The sequence below is a fragment of the Primulina tabacum genome, chromosome 18 (genome assembly GCF_025594145.1).
Source record: "Primulina tabacum isolate GXHZ01 chromosome 18, ASM2559414v2, whole genome shotgun sequence".
Classification (NCBI taxonomy): Eukaryota; Viridiplantae; Streptophyta; class Magnoliopsida; order Lamiales; family Gesneriaceae; genus Primulina; species Primulina tabacum.
Window position 1 is genome coordinate 7562679 of NC_134567.1, and position 26344 is coordinate 7589022.

The 26344-nt window shown below is 37.3% G+C and overlaps 2 protein-coding genes across 3 annotated transcripts; one reads left to right on the top strand and one right to left on the bottom strand.

The window, feature by feature from the left end:
- The first annotated feature begins 15441 nt into the window (after positions 1 to 15441).
- On the top strand, positions 15442 to 18937 carry LOC142533006 (acyl-CoA-binding domain-containing protein 1-like). 2 transcript variants are annotated; one of them, XM_075639590.1, is made up of 7 exons: positions 15442 to 16121; positions 16695 to 16800; positions 16909 to 17015; positions 17874 to 17965; positions 18079 to 18176; positions 18516 to 18705; positions 18800 to 18937. In XM_075639590.1, exons 1-6 carry the CDS (start codon positions 15670 to 15672, stop codon positions 18684 to 18686), a joined length of 1026 nt encoding a protein of 341 aa, XP_075495705.1. In that variant the 5' UTR covers positions 15442 to 15669; the 3' UTR covers positions 18687 to 18705; positions 18800 to 18937. The 2 variants fall into 2 exon arrangements, with proteins under 2 accessions (XP_075495705.1, XP_075495704.1); XM_075639589.1 differs by having other exon boundaries at positions 15443 to 16121; positions 18516 to 18937.
- A 1392-nt stretch (positions 18938 to 20329) lies between these two features.
- Positions 20330 to 22928, bottom strand: LOC142533763 (luminal-binding protein 4-like). The gene is made up of 3 exons (XM_075640653.1): positions 21344 to 22928; positions 20948 to 21251; positions 20330 to 20835 (listed from the first exon to the last, which is right to left on the bottom strand). The coding sequence occupies exons 1-3, from the start codon at positions 21798 to 21800 to the stop codon at positions 20781 to 20783; spliced, it is 816 nt and encodes a 271-aa protein (XP_075496768.1). The 5' UTR covers positions 21801 to 22928; the 3' UTR covers positions 20330 to 20780.
- Between the last annotated feature and the right edge of the window lie 3416 nt (positions 22929 to 26344).

The window sequence follows — 26344 nt, forward strand, 5'->3', positions numbered from 1 at the left end:
CTTTCTTCAGAATAAGTCAGTTGAGGAAAGGACCACAGCTCCCTCAAAAGCCAAGGTCTCCAGTACTCCTGCATCGCCTACCAAATCCTCATCTCTGATTTCTGTTCATGAGCTGGCGTCAGTTGATGAAGTTATTCGATCAATTGTCCTCTCTGCTGCTGCACCAGAAGCACCTCAAATTGCTGACTTGGTACTTTCAGAAGCGCAACCAGCAGATCAACCAATGGAACTTTCAGATGCTGCTCCATCTCAATCACTGCCAAATCTGGAGATCTTTTCTGCTGATCATCAAGCAGAAATGGAATCTCTATTGAAAAATCAGTCTGAATCTATTCCAGCTGTTGAGACACTGGAAGCCTCTGAAGCTGCCCAACCATAAGAGAATGCAGCTCTTGAACTACCTACTGCTACTGAAGGAAATTCTGCTGATTCTCCTGCTCGCATTGATCGTCTCGCAGAGATCAGACAGCGTATGCTCGAAAGAACCCCATTCCCAGAAGAAGCAACGTTTGATCTTGAATTCGAGATAGATATTCTGAGAAGAAATCTTGATAATATTTCAAGAATGTTAAACAATTGTCATTTGAACATACTGGTGAAGTTAGTGCCACCAAATTCTTCCGTGACCGCATCTCAAAAGAAGTCACTCTCACGGCAGAATCGTTGGCCAAACTGCATGTAGAAACCAGCCTTTCAGACAAAATGTTTTCTCAAGTCAGGCCAACATCTTGCTTGGTCAAGCTAACTTCATTAAAATTGTCTCTGATCATGATTCAGCTATTCACTCAGTCTCCACCAAAGTAGAAGCTATGGACTCGAAACTTGAAACTATCGATGCTAAGATTGAGTCCCAATCTCAATCTATTCATGATCTTAATGAACGAGTTTCGATTCAAGCACCTGTTCTGGAGATGCTGAATCATGACATTATTTCTCTTACTGGCCGGATGGATGATTTACTTTCTCGAATTCAGGCCAGTGATGCCAAAAATGGGGAAGCAGTAGCCAGGACTGAAGATGGCAGAACTAGAGGACATCATGCAGAATCCTCCTTCAGAAATCAAGATCCTCTGGATGAGGAAACAATGTTCAGAGACATCAACACTGATGATTAAACACTTTTGAACTCTGTTTTACTACTTATTTACTTATCGATTATTTTGCTATTAATTGCTAATCTGCTTATTGTTATAATTGTTGTTCTTCTAATTTACTAACATCTAGGTTTTGGCATCATCACAAAGGGGGAAATTGTTAGACTTAATTTAATTGTGATGATGAGAGTCAAAACCAGGCCGTTATAGCTAATCAGAAGTCAAGTATAAAAGCAGAAGCCCTCATATCGCTTTAACAAAAGCAGAACTCGACTTAGAAAACCAGAAGCAGAACATAGATTTAAAAGCAGAACTTAGCTTAAGAAGAAGTAACTTATCGTCTTTTACTTGATCGTTACAGTCTTAAATGTTACCGTTACTTTACCTAGTACTAGCATTGATTGCACCATTAATGTTGTACAAGTACATTTAACGCTCCTTACTAGTTTTGGTATGAAACAAGACTGATTACTCTGAAGCTTTCTGCAGGACCCTTTTCAGGTAGTAAAGTTGATTTTACTCAGGAACCTCAGAAGCTGTTTTTGGTTATAGAAGTTGGACTCAAGTTTTCTATATATATAGAGGTCAATCCTTTATAAAAAATAACTGTTATCATCATTATCAACGCAACGATTATTCCCACGCTAGTTTGAGCTATCATCAATTACTACCTATCTTCAACCTCAACATACAAAAAAACAGCACACCCTTTATTCTAAACATCCGATCTTTTGATATCATATTGTGCTATTAGATTTCATAATCTCTTCAAGCTAAATACTTTACTACATATTATTGAGAAGAGTTTGTAATCTGAAAAAGAGTCTTTTCCAGAACTTTGTTGTAATCTTTTACATCGTGTTGAGAAACTAAGAGTTTCAGTAGGCGAAGAATAAGCCCTACTGAAGTGGGTGTGTACAAGTGTTTTACTGTAATAACCAAAGTCTTTTAGTGATACCTTCTGGAAACAGAAGAAGGGGAGACGTAGAAGATTTTATCTTCGAACTTCCAGAAACAACCAATGTTCTATTGCTTACTGTTTTATTCTTTTCACCCCATACCATCAGATCGTTTCCGCATTTATTATTGTGATCTGTTGGTTATACATTCGAACAAGATAAGCTATAATCTCTAACAAGATTCTAGCACCCTTTGTAAAATCGTACAACAAAGGAACGAGTTTATTCACCCCCCCTCTAAACCCATATCGATCCCCAACACATACTGTTCCAAAATTTACCCAACACATAAACCAACTTGCATGAATGCAAAAACGTAAAATTCATATCATAAGATGCACGTAAATCGAATTTAATAAACATGTACATGCTGAAATCATGACTTTGATGCTTACTACATGAAAGAATTTTAAAACTTTAAAACTTAGAGACTTAAAACGTGACTTCGTGAGCTTCTCGCAACTAGCAGTAGGCATAACCTTTTACAAGAACACCGCTCAGATACCAACTGTAACGTACCGTACTTTTAAACATACTTAAAATTTGCGGAAAAATAAAAATTTTCTTAAAGAAGTAATCAACTTTTAAAATGAAATACAAATAAAATGTTTGACAAAATATTTGGAATGTCACGAGTTTGCAAAAGTATTTTCTTTAAGCAACATGAAATAATTTCCTTAAAAATCAGAGTAAATGAAATAACATGCATAAAAATCCTTGAAAACTAAGCGGTCCTCGAGTTAGTCTACCGCACGGTCCGAGCCAGCTCACTGATCCCCGCCTGTCGTCTCCTCAAACTCGTCTTCACCTGCATCGATCAAGTCTAGTAAGTCTTTTTCACCATGAATAAACTGCGCATAGCAAGTAACGTATAATAAGCCACATGCATTTTAAACTAGCACATATGTATCTTAACTTTGAACATACTTACATAAACATAGACATGTCATCGATTCATAAACATTTTCATAAATGTACTTGCATCATACATACTTAAACATGCATATCATCGTCATTTCGCGTAGAGATTTGTTTCAAAGCAAGTGACGCATACAAAATGCGCTTGATCAGACTAAACCACAGTACTGGGCTGGCAGGGATGTCCACTACCACATACATAAGATCCCCGGTCATACTTTACCGGGTGGATTGGTCCCTGGTCATACTTTACCGCTTTTCAATCCTGATCAAAACCCGATCATACTTTACTGAGGTGGAGAGATCCCCAGACACGTTCTCCGGCTTCCAAACCCGTTCATAGTTGGTCACAAGACATTTAGCATACCTCAAAAATAAAACATTTTCTTTTTGCACGTCGAACACACTTAAAAATGTCGAGGGCTTCGTTGGAACGCTCTGGACATGCTTCCTTAACCAAGCAGCAAATATTCAGGAGATTCCAACGAAGCCTGCAACCAAAACTTGAGAAAACGTGAAGAACATGAACAAATTTTCACAGCTTGAGCGGTTTTACAATAAAAATCATATCTCTCTCATTTCATATCAGAAAATTGCAAATTTACTATCGAATCGAAGATAACACAGAGTAATACAAATCATATGTTGAAAACATTTCCAGAAAACCAACCTATAAGTCGCAGAGTTCAAAATAACAGAGGGTGATGGATTTTGTGACACAGAAATTTCACAGCTTGTGCGATTTTATAATCAAAATCATATCTCCCTAGTTTCTTATCAAAAAATTACGAATATGATATAAAATTGAAGATAACAAAGAGTAAAACAAATCATATGTTGAAAAAATTTCTAGAAAAGCAACCTATAAGTCGCAAAATTCAAAATAACAGAGGGTGATGGGTTTTGTGACACATAAATTTCACAGCTTGATCAGTCCCACTAAAATGATCCTAACTCACTCGTTTCTTGTCCAATATTACGAATTTACATTCAAATCGAAGGTATCAAAGAGTACTACGTTTTATATGTTGAAAGTTTTTCCAGAAAGTCAACCGAAAATTCACTGTACTTGAAATGACAGAAGACTCAGTTTTGAGATCTAAAATTTTGACCCAAAATCGTTTTAAATATTTTTGCTAAAACTTTTGCATAACATACACAGATTTTTTATACAATATACATCAAAATACTTACTATGACAAGATCAATACGAAAATAAAAGTATATACGTGCCTTTGATGATTAAACTCACGAAACGACGGATAACGACGCGAGGAAATGCGAGACTCGATATGGGACGACTTCTGGCACGATTGTTTTGCTAAAATCGGACGATAGTTTGCTAGAAATTTTCGAAGGGGAAGGATGGCTGCTGGTGTAGCTCAAGAACCCTAGCTATTCCTCTCAAAAATGAAATGTGAGTGTGTGTGTGTGTGTGTGTGTGAGGCGTGTGTGTGTGTGTGTGAGGCGTGTGTGTGTGTGTTAGGTGAAAATTTGTTTAATTAATTAATTAACTAACTAGGGCTAAATGTGCTTAATTAAATAATTAGTAATAAAAATAATAATACTCTAATTATTCAATACTGCACAAAGATTAAATAAAATAATTGAGTATCAAGTTTCAAAATTAAAATCTCCAAATTTTCAAATTTATATTTGATTTTAAATTTTAAAATCACCTAATAAATTAAATTAGGCTATAAAATGCTCAAAATTTCGTAAATAATTTAAAATACTAATTTTATTGACTTGAAATAAAATACCTCATTTTCAAAAATCGCCTAAATCGTCTCCGATCTCTTTTCTCGATCCCTCATCCAATATTCGCCTGAAACACAAAACTCAAGAAAATATTTTAGCGCGCATCACAATAACATATAATAATTTAAAACATGAAAAATTATCAATCATGCCTCGCTGAAATCATTTTAAAATTAAATAAATAATTTAGTAATTTAAATAAATGCAAGGGTTTATGCGTACTGATTTTGGGCTCTACATATCAACTCTCAAATTTAAGTGAGTATTCATTATAGACATTGGTTTATTTTTTTCCTACTATTATCTCTGAGTTGTGTGCAAGAGCGGGAGTTGTCTTCCGAGATGATGAGGAATGGCTACAGTCGATGAAAGCCATTTTGTGTGGAGAACTTACAATAGAAGAGTGCAAAGCCACAATTTGATTTTCCCACTCAAAAGGGGGATGAAGGTGGATCGAGCACCGCTGCACCGCGAAGACTGCAACCACAACCCCAAAGGCGGTCTCAAAATGATAAGATGGATAAGTTTATCGCTTTCGTGGAACATCAGGACCGCATCAATGCGAACTTTAATGACTATTTTGCCTACGTGGAGTCTCTGATGTGCACCATGCTCATCCAAGGAGGCGCTGACCCAGCGGCCATACCACCACCGCTGCCATTCATTCGCCTGTTCCAGTTCCAATATGACTATCAGCAGCTCGGGGATGAATCTTGGGTGCCACCGCAGAACATGAGGAGGATGAGTCTTGATCAGGGGAGTTTACTGTTTCTCCTTCTTCTTCTTTTTTCTGTTTCATTATGTTTTTGTCATCCTTGTTTCATTATTTCATATACACTGCATTAGTTTATGTGTTATGCATTTGTGTTTAGTTTGCGATTGTTTAAGTCGTTTGTTGCAATGGGAACATTGCACACATTTAATATGAGGGAGTCGGGGGTCAGTCATTTGTGTATTGTATGTTGTCAATTGATGGTGAAGCAAGTATATTGGTAGCCTATGATGATTTAGATTGATGACTTGCAGGCCTATTGGTCTTGTTACTCGTTATTGATACCTCCATTTGGTAAAAGAAATAATTTGGGTTTGAATATTGAATTTTCTTATGCACATACACATACCGTGGGTTCCGGTAGTTGTATGAATGATAGTTGAGTTTAAAAATTTGTGGGAGAAACTGGAGATACATGAGATGCGAATAGAACTCAAATGGATGTCTGTGGAAATGAGTGACTAACCAGTAGCATGCACTGAAGTAGAAAGCCTATGTGAACCTGAAATTGGACTAGCCTTGTTCTTAAATGTGCATAGAACCTGAAAATTATTCCTTAAACCAAATGAACTTACATGCCACATATTTAGAGCCTAGGGAGTATACATGAGAAAATTATGCAGTTATTACAAAAAAACCAGAAGATAAAAACAAAAGGAGATGTAAGGTGAGGGGAGCCAAAAGAGGAATGAAATTTCATCCCTAGGCTGGAAAGGTAGAGATGTACGGAGTCGAGGAATGTCGGATAAAAATTCTGACAAATGCATAATGAAAATGATCGGTATACTTCCAATCTTTTTGGATCACTTGAATGTATTTTGACAATACCCTTCTGAACATCATTGTTCAAACATGAAATTGTATTTCATCGTGTTTACCGGTTGGTCACGAATGGAAATGGAACTCAGGAGAGTGCAAACTGGCATTGAAATGTTGATTTGGTGACTCACATGATTTGAGAATGAATTTATCTTAAGTACAAGCTATTAGAACCCACAGCATGCATACACGCACACATTTATATCCAATTAAAAATTTTATGTGGTGATTTAAAGGGGTGTTAATGGATGTTATGACTTGACTCATGAGACGTATATCAAAGACCCACGATGCATGAGACACAAGCTTGTTGTTTCACCATCAAGTTGGTCGCTTTAGTAACTATTACTTCATTTAGTGTCTTGTTTCGTGTCTTTGTCATGTTCTATAACTTATTTTGCTTGAGGGCAAGCAAAAGGTCAGTATGAGGGGGCTGATATGTGTCATTTTTACGTGTTTTATTGGATTAGTTTTGTTGGTGTTTGCATTGTGTGTGTGCATTTCATCTACATTTTGTTCATTTTTGAAATTTCATATGCATATGATCGTGGCTCACTCGTACTTGATAAATTTGCAGATGAAATGGCCGGAAAACTGAAATAGGGAGGTAAGTATCAAGCTAGAATTAAAGGATAAGAATTTGGCCAGAATTGTTTGCGCTCGGGCAGCATAATCTTACCATTTGAGCTCAAAGAATGATTTCCCTAACATGGAGGCAGAATGGTTAGTGCTCGGGTGGTATAATTTGACCGCTCGGGCGCGATTGCTGTTATTTTAAGGAAGCGGGACAGAGTGGTCAGCGCTCGGACGGTAGAATCTTATCGCTCGAGCGGAATTCATTTTTGAAAAATTTTGTACGTGTGATTTCTTTCCATCCGGACGAGGCTTACCAATTGGGGCGGGGAAAAGTGGAATATGAGGAGATTAGGGTAAGAAAAAGGAGATTTTTCAGTAACAACAAGAGCTTGGAGGAGAAGATTGGCTTGGAGTTGAAGAATTTCAAGATTTTCGTTCACCATTCTTCTCGTTCTTATCAAGTTTAGTATTTCTAATATAGAACTTCTAGTTTAAGCATTGTTTTGCATACTTTCATCATGAATTCTAGGAGCTAACTTTTCATATTTGTTGGAATTTAAGGAGATCCTACCCCGAAACTGTGTTTAGTTAACTTAACTCTCGACTTTTGACTTATTCTTGATATGCTATTGTTCTTCATTGCATTATTAATTAAAGAGTGGCTAACTTTGATAATAATCTCATATCGCGAGTGAGTTCGAGAGAATAGCTTTTGATAGGAACGAGTATAGTTTGTGGATTTACAATTTGCATAAAGATATGAAATCGGATCCCCGTCGATAGTCATAGTCCAATAGGTCGAAAGCTATGGAATTTCATAGAGCGACAAGAAATTCATCTTTGATAAATAATTAAATATATTTAATTACTTCATTGTGTTGAATTAGTTTAGCATAGCTTGAGATGGCGTGTTCAATTGGTTAGGAAATTCTGTCAAAAGCGTGGATCATTGTAGAATAGAATTATTTAAATTAACGAGAGGTAGGTGAACCAAGATTCTCAACAAATTCATTTTTCATTGAATCCTTAATTAATCATCTAAGTTTGTTAATTTCATCATCTAATCTTTGAATCATTTTGTTGATTTATTATTTAATCATTCTAGTAGTCAGTAATCATTCAAATCATCATTGTTAAAAGTTTAATAGTTGGAAATAATAATTGTGAAATACAGTATCTGGAGGAACGATACTCGTACTCATGTACACTATAGTATTACTTGACATCGTGCACTTGCGATTATATCGAGCTTGAGTTTAGTTGTCTTTTTACCGAGGATTTCACAGTGCAAGTTTTTCTTGATTAGAAAATCCTTAGGATACTTCAGTATTAAATTAAGTATCAGTTGAGGTACGCATGAACTGTTTCACTACGACGTCTATAATGACGCGGATGACGTTAATTTTTTTTTAATGAGTTGTGGCATGCTTTATACACTTATGTGAATAATTTGATTGCATTTATGCATTTATTTTGAGTTGTTATGCTAAGTTGATAAATAATCCTTATTTTTATCATTTGAAAATAATAAAATAAAAATATGTTTATTTTGAAATGAATATTTGGGATATTTTTCGACTAGTCATATTAACTATTAATCCATAGCATTCCGAGCCTTGACTCCTTTTATTGTTGTCATCATTATTGATACAGATGTTGAGTCATCGATGGAGCGAGTGATGGGATCAGATCAGTCCTGACATCTCATCGATGGAGCGAATGATAGGATTAGCACTCCTGATGACTGCATGAGGACTGACTGGGTTGCTCCTGGACCCTCAATGCTACATGCATGGATGAGCAGCAAGTTGATGTTGCATTGCTACATTCCTGGCACGGGTGACCACTGTTCCTGTTTCTGATGCGATTCGTTTGGGCTCCGTTTTGTATCTGTTATTTTGTTGTTATTGACATGCATTGCATTTCACTTGATTTTATTTCATGTCAATTATATTAGTCATAATTTTACTGTCGTCAAACTGGCCTGACCCCTCTTTTCTTTTTATGTTGTGATTGTTTTTTTATATCATAGCAGGTTATCCATGAGGATTTACATACATATATATATTACGATGTTTTGGAGTGATAGTTGTGTGATCAAGTCTTATCGGCTCTGCATACGTTAGTCTTGGCCAGTTCAACTGTAAGTTTGTGAATTGATGTTGTGACTTTACTTCGAGAATATAAATGGTGTCTGTGTTATTTGGAAATTTTTGGGATGTCATGCATATGGAGAGTTAATGCCGAAATTTTTATTGACCCAAAAGGAAAATTTTTAATCGCTTACGTGGTTTAATTTAATGAATCCTAGTTGTTTGGTCATTAAACGCTACTCAAGAGCACAATCCCCCTCAAATTTAATCTCAAACAGTGCCCAAAGAATAATTTTGAGGAAATGCAGAAGATTCCCTATACATTTGCAGTAGGGAGTCTAATGTATGCTCAGGTTTGTAAATGTTTAGTTATTGCGTACGTGGAATGAATATTGGGAAGATATCTAAGTAAGGAGTGGAACATTGGAAAGTAGTCGAAAGAGTTTTATGGTACCTACAGAGAAAAAAGATTACATGCTCATATACTAGAGGTTGGATCAACTTGAGATCATTGGGTATACTGACTCTAATTTTACTGGATGCCTAGATAGTATGAAATCTACGTCGGGCTACATCTATCTCCTTGATGGAGGTGTCATTTCCTGGAGAAGTGCTAAACAGAATCTTATAGCCTCTTCCACTATTGCAGCTGATTTTGTAGCGTATTATGAGGAATCCAATCATAGAATATGGTTGCAAAATTTTGTTGTGAGACTGCGCATTGTTGATTGCATTGAAAGGTCACTAAGAATATATTGTGACAATAAATCAGCAGTCATGTATTCCAATAACAACAGGAACTCGACGAAGTCAAAACATAATGACATCAAGTTCATGGTTGTTAAAGAAAGAATTCAAAGTGGCAAGTTGTTTATTAAGCATATCGGTACAAACTCCATGATTGTGTATCCGCTTACTAAGGGGCTACCACCCAAACATTTTCATGAGTACACTGTTTGTATGTATGTTATGTCAATTGAGAAAATTCAGTTTTAGTGGGAGTTTGTTATATTTAAAATATTTTTCAGTTTTAGATATTTTCAGTTATAGTTATGTAAATTTATTTTTTGCAAAAATAATTTCAAGTGAAGCCACACTCTAATTATGATTTAAATTTTAAAGTTTGATCTCAATAAGATTTAAGGAGGACCAGTTGGAAACAGGCATGTCATAATCACATTGCATGAAATTTTCATGCTACACGTCCACTTCATAATCTATGTCATTCAGTTGTGTTGACATATGTGATCATTGATGGGTCTAGTTATCTTGCGTGTAGCGAAGACTGCTTTGATTCGATATTGATGTAATTGGTGGATCGGATTGGTTATAGATTCATTTCGGATTGACAACATTTTTGATCTCGTAAAGTTATTTTCACAAACATAATTATAAGGTTATACATAAAACCCAAGTGGGAGATTGTGGATCAATTTTATTTATATGAGGTTATATGTGAATAATCATGTGTTGTGTGTTGTCTATTAAGTTAAACCAAAGTTTAAAGTGATCGAATAAAGTTTTGATTATTGGGCTTTTATGTATCTAATATATTGTGGGCTTTTTATGTGTAGAGGAGAAAATACAATTTATATTTTATGATGGACTAAAACAGAAATATCATGAGATAATTATAGACCGTCTATATATGAATCATGGTCCCTAGATCATGCACAATCATGATCTCTATTTTCTCTCTTATTAAGAAAATAGTTCATAAAACTAAATAATTCTCACAACTCTCTCTCTCTCTCGCACTGTCGTCGCATGTTTTCTCTTGCGCGCTATCTATGGTATCATGTATCTATAGAGCCACAATCGTCAAATCCCAGCTAGGCACATGACTCCTAATCTTACTAGGCTCTCATGTTAGATTTCCCAGTTGTCTATGTTACTACATATTACATTTTAATCGTTTCGCAGTTATTCATATTGCAACATATTACGTCTTATTAATCTGTCCTTAAAGCTTCCTATTTGTTACAACACAATCTAAGTCAACCTAACAATAATATTAATTGTATTATTTTCATTTTGTGAAAAATAAATATATATACAATGAGAAGATCAAGAGAACATGGAATGAAGAGATATCATTTCCAAATACATGGAATTTCCTATCTTTTATCATATTATTTTAGAGTTTGTCAACATTTTGTGCATATTATTATTGTTATTGTCACAATTACATATATAATAAAATTATTATATCTATTCTATTATATTAAGGATGAGCACATGATAGTAACTATCTAGGAGGACACCAATTTTTTCTTTCCAATTTACCCTTATATGATACTAATATTACATTTTTGTTTTTTGTTATTTTGTTTTAATTTCAAAACACTTTTTTTTTTAGTTCAACAATTCAAATATCAATTTAGTCACTCCATAAATTTTCAAATTACACTTTAGTCCATCGATAATAATAAAAAAAATTTGTACACACACGCATCGCGTGTGCATAATAACTAGTATAAATAATACAGGTCCGATAGCGCAACTAACCAAATAATCTAGTGATAAAATATAATTATTTTGAGTTTGCGCTAGAATTATTGTAATGCCCGAGATTTTGATTCGGTTAATATGAGATTATTGATTATGAATTGATATAATTATAGACGGGATATTACGAGACCAGATTGGCCAAAGCATATGAAGGGTGCAATTTTTAGACAGAACTATTGGCGCCCGAGCGGTAGAAAATAACCGCCCGAGCGCCAATGTTCAACAGGAGCATGTTTTGGGCAGAGGATGCGGCGCCCGAGCGGTATTTTGTGACCGCCCGAGCGCCAGTGCATAATAAACAAGCGCATGGACAGAGAATGCCGCGCCCGAGCGGTAGTTTAGCACCGCCCGAGCGCCGACCGAAATTCATGAAAAATAGACACGTATCATTAACCGAGCAACTTGATATATATATATACGTATATCTTGCTATATTCTTCAAAACCAGCAGAAGGAATAGAGAAAAGGTTTCTGTGAAAGAGTGAAAAATCCTTACGCCTTTATACTTCAATCCGTCCGTCCGAATTGTAATCTGACTTCAGTACTGCAATCCTATCAACGTAGGCTACAACTTGACGTAAGTTTTGCTACGTTTTGACATGCTTTGAAATTATGTCATTGTCAGAATTGAATAGGATTCATATATGATGTTCTTGACATGTTAGACATCATAGAATCGAAGTCAGATTGAGAAACAGACTGATTATGGAATTGTTATGATTTTCTGATTATATTGATCTGAAATCGGACAGATTTGGATTATGAAGAGTTACAGACTATATCGGATATGAGTTATAATTTGTAATTGATGTCTGTTGATATGGTAGTGACGGGGATACTGAGATTGTGTCGTTCTGTCGTGAATTGGATTAAATCCAAATTAATCAGATTCAGTGTTGAACTGAGAATAGAATATTGATATTATGATTCTCGACATGTCGTTTCAGATTTACAGAGATAGTCTTGAGTTCAGAACTGAGATTGCGGCAGACCGAGACTACAAACGGAAGGTATAATTCAATGTGGTATTGGGAGATCGACTTGAGTCGGTTTAGACTTGAGTTTCCCTAAAGCACATACTTTACTTTATTGCAGTGATATTGCATTGATTTGATTGATATACTTGTTCTCTTGATTTATAGATAGCAGGTATCGGACGGGAAATCTTGTGACAGAAGTGCCTGATAGTGGTGGGATCGCCACGGGCACATTGCACGATGTTACAGGATAGTGTAGATGTAACGCCCCAGATTCGACGACTGTCCTCACTGTATCAAGACGAGTCTTTCCAGCGTGCTTATGTCCTCACTCACACGCACCCTGGGAAACTTCCCAGGAGGTCACCCATCCCAAAATTGCCCCAAGTCAAGCACGCTTAACTTTGGAGTTCTTATGTGATGAGCTACCGAAAAGAAGATGCACCTTCGTGATATGAGTAGTACAAATCAAATCTTTTTAAGCCCTCTTCAACTGTACAGTCCATTACATTGAACAGTCTCGGAATCCCTCTCATTCCCGTGTGGGTCGGTTCATTCATGTTCCCTTCACCTAGAAGCCTGCCAGGAGCCGCTCATTGTCCGTGCAACTACTGATGGCACCGGCGATCACCCCCCGCCCTCTTCGGCCCCGGGCCTCACATGCCCACCAGCTTCCGCTTGGTTCGTCCCCGAACCACACCGTACTAAGAGAGGTCGGCTCTGATACCACTTGTAACGCCCCAGATTCGACGACTGTCCTCACTGTATCAAGACGAGTCTTTCCAGCGTGCTTATGTCCTCACTCACACGCACCCTGGGAAACTTCCCAGGAGGTCACCCATCCCAAAATTGCCCCAAGTCAAGCACGCTTAACTTTGGAGTTCTTATGTGATGAGCTACCGAAAAGAAGATGCACCTTCGTGATATGAGTAGTACAAATCAAATCTTTTTAAGCCCTCTTCAACTGTACAGTCCATTACATTGAACAGTCTCGGAATCCCTCTCATTCCCGTGTGGGTCGGTTCATTCATGTTCCCTTCACCTAGAAGCCTGCCAGGAGCCGCTCATTGTCCGTGCAACTACTGATGGCACCGGCGATCACCCCCCGCCCTCTTCGGCCCCGGGCCTCACAGTAGACATCTTGGGACGGAAGTGCCTGACAGTGGCGGGATCGCCACGGGCACATTGGACGATGTCTCAAGATGGGATGTTAGCGATAGAGCTACAGTCCATGACGGATAGGTCAGGACACCGGATGTTGGTTATATCGAGTAATAGGATTGGAATTCTTCTATTACGGAATTCGATATAGGAACACCATATTTGGTTATATCGAGTAATAGGAACAGAGTTCCTTCTATTACGGAATTCGATATAGGAATACCACATTTGGAAACCGGGATCCCTAGACTAGGATGGAGTCTAGTCTGAAACGTGGAGTCACGTATATGTTTGACAGTCTACGATTGTTTATGTTTCAGATTTTGATACATATATCTGTTACCTGATTACATGCTTTATATTTGTTTATAGGATTGCATGTTTCGTTGATTTATACTGGGATTTATTCTCACCGGAATTATCCGGCTGTTGTCTTGTCTGTATGTGTACATGACAACAGGTGGGACAGGATCAGGGTCCAGGAGATGAGGAGAGATCGTGATACAGTGGAGACTTCGGACTTGGATGTATATAGGGTTTTGACACTTGATATTTAGATGTTGAACCTTAGTTTTACTGATTTGTAGACCGTACAGGACATGTACTTTATTTTATACTGAGTTGTATATTAGTTGATTTCACTACGTTCCGCATTTTAAAAAGAAAAAAAATTTTAGACCCTGTTTTATAATTGATTAATTAGTCTCAATGATGATTAAGAACTTGATTAGCGTCCGGGTCCCCACAATTATTGTGTTGTCCTTCAAAAAAATTTTCAATCACAAAATTCTTTTGATGCAATAAATTTGGAAAAAGTCAATAAAAATTTAATTTATACAATGTATATAGCAGCTAAACATCCTAAGCTCTATCTCATTTAAAGTATAGATAAGTATTATTTGTTAGTCGTATTATAATAATTTTTAAAATGGGATAAAATCATAAAATTATTTGGATATTAGTTTTATAAAATCAATATTTTTCTGTCGTTTGCATATAATATATATTAGTTATTCAAAAGTACTTAAATATTTTTGTAATCAAAATAAGTTTATGGTGAAGTTGGAGAGATAGATTAGAAATCTATGGAATTTTTGTTATAATTTTATTGTTAACAATAAAATTATATATCAAATCTTAAATTTATACTTTACTAATTTATACATTAATTATACAAATTAAATTGGATTCAAATGACATAATTATTGGGTGAAGTTGATATCCATCTTAATTAACATGAAATATTATATAAATATTCAAATAATGGATATGAAGTTTATGGTATTACTTTTCTAAACAACAAAATATATTTGAAATCCATGAATTTCGAAATCATTTCATTCAAGCGCAATCTTAGGTTATCTATGAATTGAAGGATTTGGATTTAAGAAAATATTTGAAAGAAGAATTTGAAATGGTCAATCACACAAATGTTGTATTATTTTGAATTCGACTAAATCGCGTGTTAGAAATCAGTTAGTTAAACTACACATGTTTTTGTAAATTTGTTACTTTCATCGCATAAACATAATTTCTCAGTGATATGATAGTAAAATTATAAATTTGAGATGAAATATTAAGTTCGACGAATATGTATAAACAAATTTATGTGGGATTGGGCTCTGGCCCAAACAAGTTTGGGTTTACAAATTTATGTGGGATTGGGCTCTGGCCCAAACAAGTTTGGGTTTGGGCTTCGTAATTATCTACCTCAAAGTGTATACAAATCGAAACCACGTGATCAATGTTAACAAACAGGAGCACTGTCTAAAAAAAAAAAGGAGCACTGTAAGAACTGCATAAAATGGAACCGTAGGAACACAGATCGAACATTTAATAGTGGATACACGGTATAAACGAAGCGGCAGGAGGCTGTCAGAGGAGGCGCTGTCCGTTCCTCCGCCACCACCGCCGCCGCTCAAATTTTCATTTTGTTGTATATGATACATATATCTATATATACGTATTCGCGTATACGTTTCTAGGGTTCGTATTGATCTTATATCCGAATCCTTTTTATGGTTTGCAATGGCTGACTGGCAACAGTACCTTCAGTCGGTATTCTTTGGCGTCGTTTTCTCGTTCCTCCTTGCGAAGCTCTTCTCCGTAATATTCACCTTTCGCGATGAAAACCTTCGAATCACTCGCTCCAGTCCGGTGGTATCTGAACCGGATCCTAGGTTTTTGGATGAAACCGAGCCGTTGATCGATGAAGATGTGAAGTCGGAGGATGAGACTGTTGCGGTTACTGGTGATCGGAGTGACAGTGATGATGATTGGGAGGGGGTGGAGAGTACTGAGTTGGATGAGACATTTAGTGCTGCAACGGCGTTCGTGGCGGCGATGGCAGTTGATCGTGCGGCGTTGAAGGTGTCCAATGAGGTGCAGTTGCAGCTGTACGGCTTGTATAAGATTGCTACTGAGGGACGGTGTTCCGCTCCCCAGCCATCGGCTCTCAAAATGACTGCTCGTGCCAAATGGTATTTTGGAATTTCTGATTGTCATTTACGATTCATCGTTGGCAGTAATGAAAGTGGGGAAACTGATAGATTTGATTTTCTGAAAGTTTCAATTGTTATTTGATTCGTTTTTACTTTTTATTTTTACTATTCTTTTTCATTATCTACTGATCAGGCCTGAGTTTATTGTCTTTTAGAAAATTAAAAGGCCTGGGACGGAAGATAGAATAGGAATAATCTGTTCTTAGGCATACGGCAACGAAATAATTGTTGATCTTCAATAGTTAAGTTTGTGACGGATATTTTGTTCTCTTTTCTGAAGTCAGTGCCTGAGTTAGAAGAATTTCAGCCTTTTAATGTATTTTCCGTGGCTTTTGCATTTTCTTCATGACTTTTAATCATCAATTGGTATGTTCATTTGTCTTTGTATGGATCTGATCATTTTTTCCTAGTGATATTTTATGGAGATTACCTTTGCAACTCCAAGTCACGGGTGGCTTTGGTGCACATGTTTGATGGCTTGTTTTCTGGGCTCCTTGATGCTGGAGATCTCTGACCATTGGAACATATGTTTTTTGTTTGTTTGTATGACAGGCAAGCATGGCAAAAATTAGGTGCTATGCCTCCTGAAGAAGCAATGGAAAAGTACATTGTCATTGTAAATGAATTATATCCTTCTTGGGCTGCTGGTTCTGCAACAGTGAGAAAAATTGTTTTCTGTTTTTTTCGTTTTTACCAAATTATCTGTGCTTACACTGTTCTGTACTTTTGGTATTGTCTTTACTCCTGGGTGCCATACTGATTGCAGAAGAGAATAGATAAAGAGATCAGTGATGCACCAAATGCAGGCTCCAGGGGACCGATGGGACCCGTTTTTAGCAGTTTTATATATGAGGATGAACCCGGATGCGATTTGTGAGGATTCTGAACTTACAAAATATTCTTTGGAGTTTACATTTTACCGTAGTCTGCATCATGTGAAGTGTGGTCTCATTATCCTCTCTATGAAGTTATGTTATTGCAGAGGACTCTTTCCGTCGTTTCCAACTAATGTTATCCCATTTATGCTAGTGTGTGAGAACAATATATAGAACGGATAAGATAAAAAGTCTTTTGTTATTTTTATTTAATGTCTCCTGGAGTTCTCACTTTCAAAATAATCCCTCATCCTTGTGCACAATAGAGGTGGTAAGAGAGATGGGTCAGGGGAGATAATAAAAAATTTTAAAAAAGGAAAAGAGTGCAATCTTATCTTTGTGGATTGTTTATGTCTTGACACGGAGTCTCGGGAGGGCTCATTCAATCCATATACCGCTCAGGAAGGCAATAAGATAGATCTTGTCATTGGCTGTATACCTTTGTGCTTTTTTCCTGGTTACTTGATAACTTTGAAGTTAAAAAGACCACCATTTAGTTTCGAATTGAATGGGAAAAAGCATTTAGTTGCATTATAAAGCTGAATTCTCAAAAAAATAAACTTCCTTGTAAGCACACCCCATGTTTTTTAGATTGTATTTCACACTGGGTACCGTCCCCCACATATCCTTCACCCAGACCTTATGTATAGGATTAATTGGTGAATGGCTATTTTTTAATCCTATTAACCGAGTGATCAAGCTTCTGATAAGTGTTCGTCAATCTACAATTGATAATGTTGTGGGGCACCTACACATTAAATATCAATAAGTTGAACCAATCTTTCTTGTTTCTTCCTTGCTTACCATGATTTGGAGTGAAAAAAATTGAGCATCATCATTCCCTTTCTCTTTGCAGAAAATTGGATGCCATACATTCCTTTGCACAAGGAGGAGATGAAGAGAATCTGCTCAAGTGTATTGAGAGTGGCGTCCCCTTGAATCTGAAAGGTTTATTAATGTTTGATTTCTGAATTCCTCAACTATGTTGCTCCGGAGTGATGGTTATTTTCATTAACATGTGATGCTAATACAGTTTTTAGTTATTTTTTGAAATGTTGCAGACAGCGAGGGTCGTACTCCTTTGCATTGGGCTGTGGATCGTGGCCATATAAATGTTACTTCGCTCCTCCTTAACAAGAATGCTGATGTGAATATCAAGGTATATGAAAACTTTCCTTGTGAATATCTGTTACTGTGGTAAAGTAAATCGGGAATTTATTTTTTTGCTTTGAAAAATGGGTCATCGACTGTTATGTACTTACGTGTGAAGACAAATCGTCGATTAAAACCTCTTTTACATGCTTTTATTAATGAGATCAATCAAATATTATGGACATAAGGAATAGCTTGGTTTTATGTCCGCTGTTGTGAACATGAACTTCTGATGTACAGACTACAGAATACCAGTTGATTTTATGTATGTGTGGCTTAGATTCAAGTAAGAAGTTGTCGCGATGCTTTCTTTCTAAATTTTCTTGTGCGCATTAATCATTGATAGGATAATGAGGGTCAAACAGCATTGCACTATGCTGCCCTTTGTGATAGAGCTTCCTTAGCCGAGCTACTTGTGAAGCACGGTGCTGACATAGAGATAAAGGACATTGAGGGAAACACAGCTACTGATCTCTGTGAGTCGAACTGGCCTTGGATGCAGCATGTCAATAGCTAAATCAGTGTTTTCCATATTGGTAATTCCACTCACGTAAATGGCATCTTAACCTTTTGGAGTTCATGTATCTTTTCCTCCCTATATATCATGGGTTGTGGTATTTTTTGACCCAGGATTTTGCCATACTATGCCATCTAAATGTTGGGTACTTGTTAGGAAATTCCCATCCCTTTTTTTCTCTTTTGCAGAATAATCAAACATGTGAACGTATGCTTCGATTATCTAATTGCATGACTTGTTTAGTCAAAGAACTACTTTTTTTGCTACCTGATAACGTTCTACTTCCATTAAAATAGACGTAAATTTGTATAGATTCACTATAAACTAATCTAAATAAGGAGAAAAGAAATAAAGAAAAAGATCAAAATTTTCTCTCCAACAGAAGCCAAATCACAGAGGGAGGGGTGGGAAAATTATGCCCTTGTATAAATGTTGGCATAAAACTAGGGCAAGCTGATGATGGATGAAGTACAAAGAATTACAAAAGTGTGGATTGGGATTTTTCTGTCGTTCTCTTTTCTTTTCTTTTCTTTTCTTTTTCCTTGGGAATATTTCACGTTTTCTTTTTTAGTCTCGGAAAGTCTGATGATCAATCATTCACGGTAAAAGAAGAAGTGAACAATTGTCGATAGTCACGAGTTTGATTCATTTTATTATAGCGTAATTTCTAGAATACTATGCTAGTTGATGTTTATCCGATGCATGCCAAATGGTAACGGTTGTACGTTAAATTGGTTTTTGGTAACCAAACATGAGATGAACCTATCCCATGTTTAAATTCCCGCGTAAACAGGCCCTTGCTAGATTAATTCATGTCGATTACATCTAGAGTATTTACTATCTTAATATGAATTGTTATCTTAATATGAATTGTTCAGTAAGGCACTGAAACTAAAGGTATGGAGGGTTTTTACTATCTTAAATATTTTAGGAAAAAACACTGATTAATTTATTTAATTCCAACTTTTGCGAGATGTCATTTTTCATTAAAAATTAATTTGAAGAAATAACTGAATGGAAAACATAAATGCATTGTAAACCGACCTTGGACTTAAATTTAAATGCAATAAAATTATTTTTTGTTTCTATTTACTACTACCTATCCTTCACCGGTACAACCCTATTTCGTTATATCACCTCATCGCAGTAGTTAGTTACTCGATCTGTAAGCGAGCAACACACGATGCCCAAGTTTTCTTCGTCTGCACAAGTAAAACCGTAGGCGAAAAACAATTGTGGAACACCCAAATAACCTAAAATCTACTAAAGAATCTTTTACCGTTCATCATTGGAATCATCCACATCTTCCTCCTCTGACTTAGGACCACCAGACCTTTGATAAACAGCGGTGATAATTGGATTGCACACTGCTTTTACCTCCTTGAGTAGGGGTGGGTACGGTACGGTATATCGTACCGAACTACGGTACCGTATACCGTACCGAAAATATCGGTATGGAATTTCCATACCGATACCGATACCGAAAATTCGGTATACCGCACATTCGGTATACCGAATTTTCGGTATGGAAAAATTTCATACCGGTACGTATCGACACCGAAAATTTTGTCGGTATACCGAATTTAAATTTAAAAAAAATAATAATAAAAAATTATACCGAAATACCGAAAAAAAAATATTTCATACCGATACCGATGCCGAAAATTTCGGTACGGTATGATACCGTACCGAAATGTTCGGTATACCGATTTTTTCGGTAAGTTCGGTATTTTTTTCGGTACGGTATTTCGGTATTTCGGTATTTTTTCCCGCCCCTGTCCTTGAGCTTCTCCTCATAATCCTCCTTCTCAGCCGAGTGGTTGTCGTCCATCCTCGAGAGCCTCCTTTGTCGCTGTCTCGATTTTCTCCTTCACGTCAGCCTCCAATTTATCCGCGAGTTTGTCCTTGTCGTGATTTGGTTCCTCATGTTGTAAACATAGGTCTCCAAGCTGTTACGGGCGTCTTTCTTTGATCTTCTTGTCTTCCTCAGCGAATTCCTCGGCCTCCTTGACCATCCGCTCGATCTCTTCCTGACTCAGACGGCCTTTGTCATTGGTGATAGTGATCTTCTCAGACTTACCAGAGGCCTTGTCTTCAGCCTTGACGTTTAAAATGACATTGGCATCGGCCTTCAATTTGAGGGGTTCCTCTGTTCAAGCAGAAAAGATACGATGTTAATATATACATAAAACACCTGTTGAAAATCGAAAGAAATCTTGTGATGGTGTATGTATGGGGTAAGTCTATACAGCAATACGAACCTTGGGGCTGGAGCTATTCCTGTGAGATCGAATTTCCCAAGCAACCTGCAGTCTTTTGTAAGACTTCTTTCACCCTCAAAGGGATTCAGTGTTATCATCACATAGGACGAGGCTTTCCTTGTTATTTTCGATAATCGGATGACAGGTACCTGACTTGTGACTGTAGTCTGTTGATCCTGGTAGGTGGTGAAAATTTGAGATTTTTTTGTTGGTATAACGGTGTTTCTTGGGATCAATTTGGTCATCACCGCACCGACGGTTTCTATGCCAAGGATCAGTGGAGCCACATCCAAGAGAAGAATATCTGGTGTCAAACACAGCTTAATAGTTAGACAAATACTTCAGCTTCAAAATTTTCAGAAAGTCGTAAACAAAATCAGAACAGCAATATTATACCTTTGGTTTCATCACCACCCTCTCCGCTCAAGATTCCTCCTTGAACAGCAGCACCAATCGCGACAGCCTCGTCCGGGTTCACACCCTTGTTGGGTTCCTTCCCATCAGAATAATCCTTGAGAAGCTGTTGAATTTTTAAAATCCTGGTGCTTCCACCAACAAGAACGATTCCATCAATTTGGCGCCTCTCCAACCCAGCATCTTTCATGGCTTTCTTAACATGTCCCATGGTTTTCCTGAACAAATCGTTGTTCAATTCTTCGAAACGAGCTCTTGTGAGAGGTTCAGAGAAATTTACACCACCAAAGAGAGACTGGATATCCACTCGGACCTGGTGCTGGCCGCTCAAAGCTCTCTTGGCACGGTCACATTTTCTCCTTAACTTGCCTAGTGCTCTATTATCCATGCTGATGTCTTTCCCATGCTTCTTCTTGATAACCTTAATGAAGTACTCCATAATCCTCTGATCAAAATCCTCACCTGGAAGGTGGAGAAATCAAATATGACGATATTAAACAGGACAATCCAAAATGGTATTCAAAATCCTCGACCTTATCAAAATACTGAAGTTCATTCCATAAATCAATCACCCTGTGACTGAGTTCCCTTATAAAGATGCCTAGATGGTGAAATGGTATGCATCCGAATTCAGCCGACACGATACAAACACAGTAAATTTATACATAGGAGTTTCGAAACAATTAAGTCAGTTTTATAAGAATAAGCATGAATTTTTAGTTCTTTCACTTCCCATTCTTGCACTTATATCGAACAAATCCTTTCATTTTAAGATTAAGATCTACATGCAATCCAGCGGTGAAACTGACATTATGGGTTTGCGTATACTTGACATTCTTTTTGGGGAGGAGGGAGTACAGTATATTCATGGTTTGAGAAGCCGTAAGAAAACTATGGTTCTAAAATTCGTTAAACGCTAGTCGGAAGTCAGACTAGTGCCTAAAGCCTAGACCGCCTAGGCAGGGACTAGGCGACGCTAGGCGGATTTCACGGTATCAAGAGATTTGTAATGGTTCTTAGACCAAATTTCAGCCCAAACTTTGTTAAAATCCAATTCACACCTGGTTCATTCCTCCTGCTTCTTCTGCTTATGCAGGAAAAGAATAATAAGTGATGCAAAAGAAATCAAAATAATGAAAAAACTACTTTTTAAGGTCTGGTTCGATTTTCTTATGTGTGCAGAAATAAACAGACAAAGAAAATGAGAGTGACGTGTTAGGGCAAGCGGAAGCCAAGAAATTGTGGTTGTAATTGGGCTTTCAATCCAAAAAATTAAAGGCACGAGCCTATAATTATTTTTTTATGTCATGTTCTAGTTTAATTTGGCTTTCAAAAATTAAAAGCTTAAAAAAAATTTGCCAAAAAAACTTTATACACCTAGACCCACCTAAACCAGCCTTGAACTGTCTAGGACCACCAAGGCTCACCTAAGAGCCCTTGCCGATGTTATCCCCTCCGAAACGGCCTAACGAGCGATTTTCTTAACTTCATCGTGAGGTAGGGGTCAGAATCGCGAAAATCCTTCATTTAGGCCTCCAAATCACGTTTTTGCCGTTTTAGGAAAATTCTGAAGAACTTATAACTTTTCATAGGAGATTTCGAATTCGATTCCGTCAATTGTTCTGGAATCTTCTCGACATATGCTTAGAATTCATATGTCTATCTCCAAACTTTCCATTTTTGGAAAGAAATTTCGAAAATTATATATATTGCATATTGTTTTTGTTCTATATAATTGAATTTTTTCTGAGCATTTCCATTTCTTGATTTAGGAAATAGCTCCATCGACTCCTCTACAACCCTGCACCCGTGCTCAGGCTGTCATTCGTATGAAGCAGCTTGCCCTTGACTACCAATCCCACCAACTTAAGCGACTTAGAGCCAGACTAAGTGAGAAGAAGCGTTGAGATCGAGACCCTAGCCACTGAGAAGGAGGAGGTATGTGGCCGACTTAACAAAACGATTCACCAAGGTGAACTACTGAGAGGATAAAACATGGACTTAAGAGATGACATAGACAAAAGCAAGTGCCGAGAGGAAAGGTTGCGAAAAGACATAGAACGATACCACAAAGAGTTAGAGGAAGAGAGACAGCAGAATGCCAGGGACAAGAAAAAGCTGGAAAAAGCCTGTGATGCTATGAATAACCTCTCGGATGTGAGCCACCGCCTAATCAAACAAGCTGAGACTCTGAGGAGATAGAATTAGCAGAAAAAGATGGAACATCAGCAGTACCAACAACATGCCAGCCAGTTGTTGAGCGAAGCTGATGCAGAGATACAAGGGTTGAAAACGCAGGTGCCTCAGCTGAAGGGAGAAAATACTCAGCTCATGCAGTTGATGGAGCAAATGCAAGAAGAGGAGCCTGAGAAACAGCTCGAAGAAGAAGAGTAAGACCAATTTTGGGGCTGGTGATTTTCGAGATTATAAGCTTCAGTTTAAATTTAATTCTAGTTGTAACATTTCCGGATTAATTGTCGTTTTTAGTTATTCCGTTGTAAAGACAATGATATTTCATTGGAAATTATGATATAAACTGGGTGGTCTTCACGTCCCAAGACCGGGGTTAGTCGACATCGGCGTTGTTTAGCAATCACACAATTGAAAACAACAAGCCTCGTAGTACAGTTAAACCCCCGCACCCGTGCTCAGCCTGCTTGATTAGGTGGTGGCTCACATGCGAGGGATTATTCATAGCATCACAGACTTTTTCCAGTCTTTTCCTGTCCCTGCATTATGCTACATCTCTTCCTCTTCCTCTAACTCCTTGCGGTATCGCTCTATATATTGTCGCAATCTTTCTTCTTGGTACTTGATCTGGTCTATATCATCTCTAAGGTCTATGTTGTCTCCTCTCAGTAGTCCACCCTGGTTAATCGCCTTGTTTAGCTGGCCACGTACTTCATCCTTCTCAGTGGCTAGGGTCTCGATCTCATGTCTCTTCTCACATAATCTGGCCCTAAGTCGCTTAAGTTGGCAGGATTGGTAGTCAAAGGCGAGCTGCTTCATACGAATGACAACATGAGCACGGGTGCGGGGTTGTAGAGTCGATGGAGCCATTTCCTGAAATCAAGAAATGAACATGCTCAGAACAGATTCAATTATATAGAATAGAAGACAATATGCAATGCATATATAATTTTCGAAATTTTTTCCAAAAATGGAAAGTTTGGATATAGACATATGGATTCAAAGCATATGTCAAGAAGATTCCAGAACAACTGACGGAATCGAATTCAAAAAATTTCATGTGAAAAGTTATAGGCTATATATAATTTTCCTAAAACAGCAAAAACGTGATTTCGGAAGCCTAAACCAAGGATTTTCGCGATTCTGAGTCTTGCCTCACAAAGTTGTGAAAATCGCTCGTTGGACCGTTTCGGAGGTGATATGAATCTTTGTACGAGCGAATAGCAAACACGATTAAAATCGAATCGCGCCCTCAATTCAATAACGAACAAAGAATCGTTGTGTTGTCCCGATCTTTTTGAACAAGTAAGTGTTTAATATTCACCTCTAAATCACGAAGAATTTAGCAACAAATATTAACGAAGAATAAAAAATCGAAATTCAAGCGAACCTTCAAAGAACTCGTCTTTGACAATCCGAGTGAAGAACAATCGACAAACGCCACAAAGTATTAAAATTTGATAAGTTTGATTTGAGAAACACACGAATGTGTATACAAAGCCACGCTTTGAAAAAGTTGAGAGAAAACTCAAAACTATGAGTAAAACTCAATGAATAATGTATTGTACAATGATAAATTCGTCCATATATTCATCCCAAAATCAAAAGATAACAAAAAGATAACTAGGTAACAAAATCTGCACCAAATCTTCGCAAATATAGTAGGACACGGACCCCGTGTAGGCATCCGGGTAAGGGTCCGTGTATACTCGGGAAAAATACTCTCCGGAAAACAATGGACACGGACCCCGTGTACAGGTCCGTGCTAGGGTCCGTGTAGGCTCGGGAATTCTCCTCCTCGACTGTAATGGGCACGGACCCCGTGTACAGGTCCATGTACAGGTCCGTGTAGACTCGGCCGTGTTTTAATGGTATTCGTTTGGCCTTCAAGCTCACTCCCATGCCTCACGACTCCTTCAACCTTGCTTGCAAGCTCTTCTTGATCGCCCATGAGTCCATGCAATGCATCCTTGAATCTTCTTCCAACCATTAACATGTCCTGCCCGGTCAGATTCATATCATACTCCCCTTCTTCAAAAAGATTTGTCCTCAAATCTTGCCCACCTACGCAAAAGTGAAGCAAGTTAGTAATAAGAAAGATTAAATTATCAGCATGCTTACCTTTAAACTTAAGTTTGTAGGTGCTATTGTTAGCTCGCTCCCTCAGCATTGGAAACTCCAACATCACCGTTGTCTTTCCTATAAACTCATACATTGCTCCATACGATAAATGAATAACGATACAAAATGACATTAATAAAATCTCATTAAGCATCACGAAAATTAAGTTCCTCCCCTTCTTAGACCTAGTTAACGCACAAATGAAATCCATACACGTGTACGACCATAGCTCACTAGGAATAAGACGTAGTTCATGCATGATAAATGAATCTAGCCGAAATGTCAATCTCTTATATGCAATGCATGTTCCACCATCCCACTCAACATACCTCTTCATATGCAACCAACACATATAATCATGCATTTTATCAAAGATAAAAACACCACTATATGCACCACCAGTAAGTAACTCATGCAATGAATATATAATGAAGAATTTATTCTCCTTAAAGTTGTACTCATTATGAACATAAAAATTCTGATATTCATCCATGCTCTTTCCAACGTCATCATCAGACAAATATGAATCATGCAAATAGAACACACTTAATGTACTATCCATGTAATAATTTAGCTCATCACAAAGATTTGAACAAAATGCATACAATTCATTGTTATAACAAAAACTCATCAATTTGACAACTCTTGAAAAATCACAATGACTAACATTTA

Coding starts and splice junctions, on each gene's coding strand:
- LOC142533006 (XM_075639590.1), top strand. CDS start 15,670: ATGGCTGACTGGCAACAGTACCTTCAGTCGGTATTCTTTGGCGTCGTT. Junction 16,801..16,908: donor GGGCTGCTGGTTCTGCAACA/GTGAGAAAAATT, acceptor TACTGATTGCAG/AAGAGAATAGATAAAGAGAT. Junction 17,016..17,873: donor GATGAACCCGGATGCGATTT/GTGAGGATTCTG, acceptor TTCTCTTTGCAG/AAAATTGGATGCCATACATT.
- LOC142533763 (XM_075640653.1), bottom strand. CDS start 21,800: ATGGAGTACTTCATTAAGGTTATCAAGAAGAAGCATGGGAAAGACATC. Junction 21,252..21,343: donor GGGTGGTGATGAAACCAAAG/GTATAATATTGC, acceptor GTTTGACACCAG/ATATTCTTCTCTTGGATGTG. Junction 20,836..20,947: donor GGAATAGCTCCAGCCCCAAG/GTTCGTATTGCT, acceptor CTGCTTGAACAG/AGGAACCCCTCAAATTGAAG.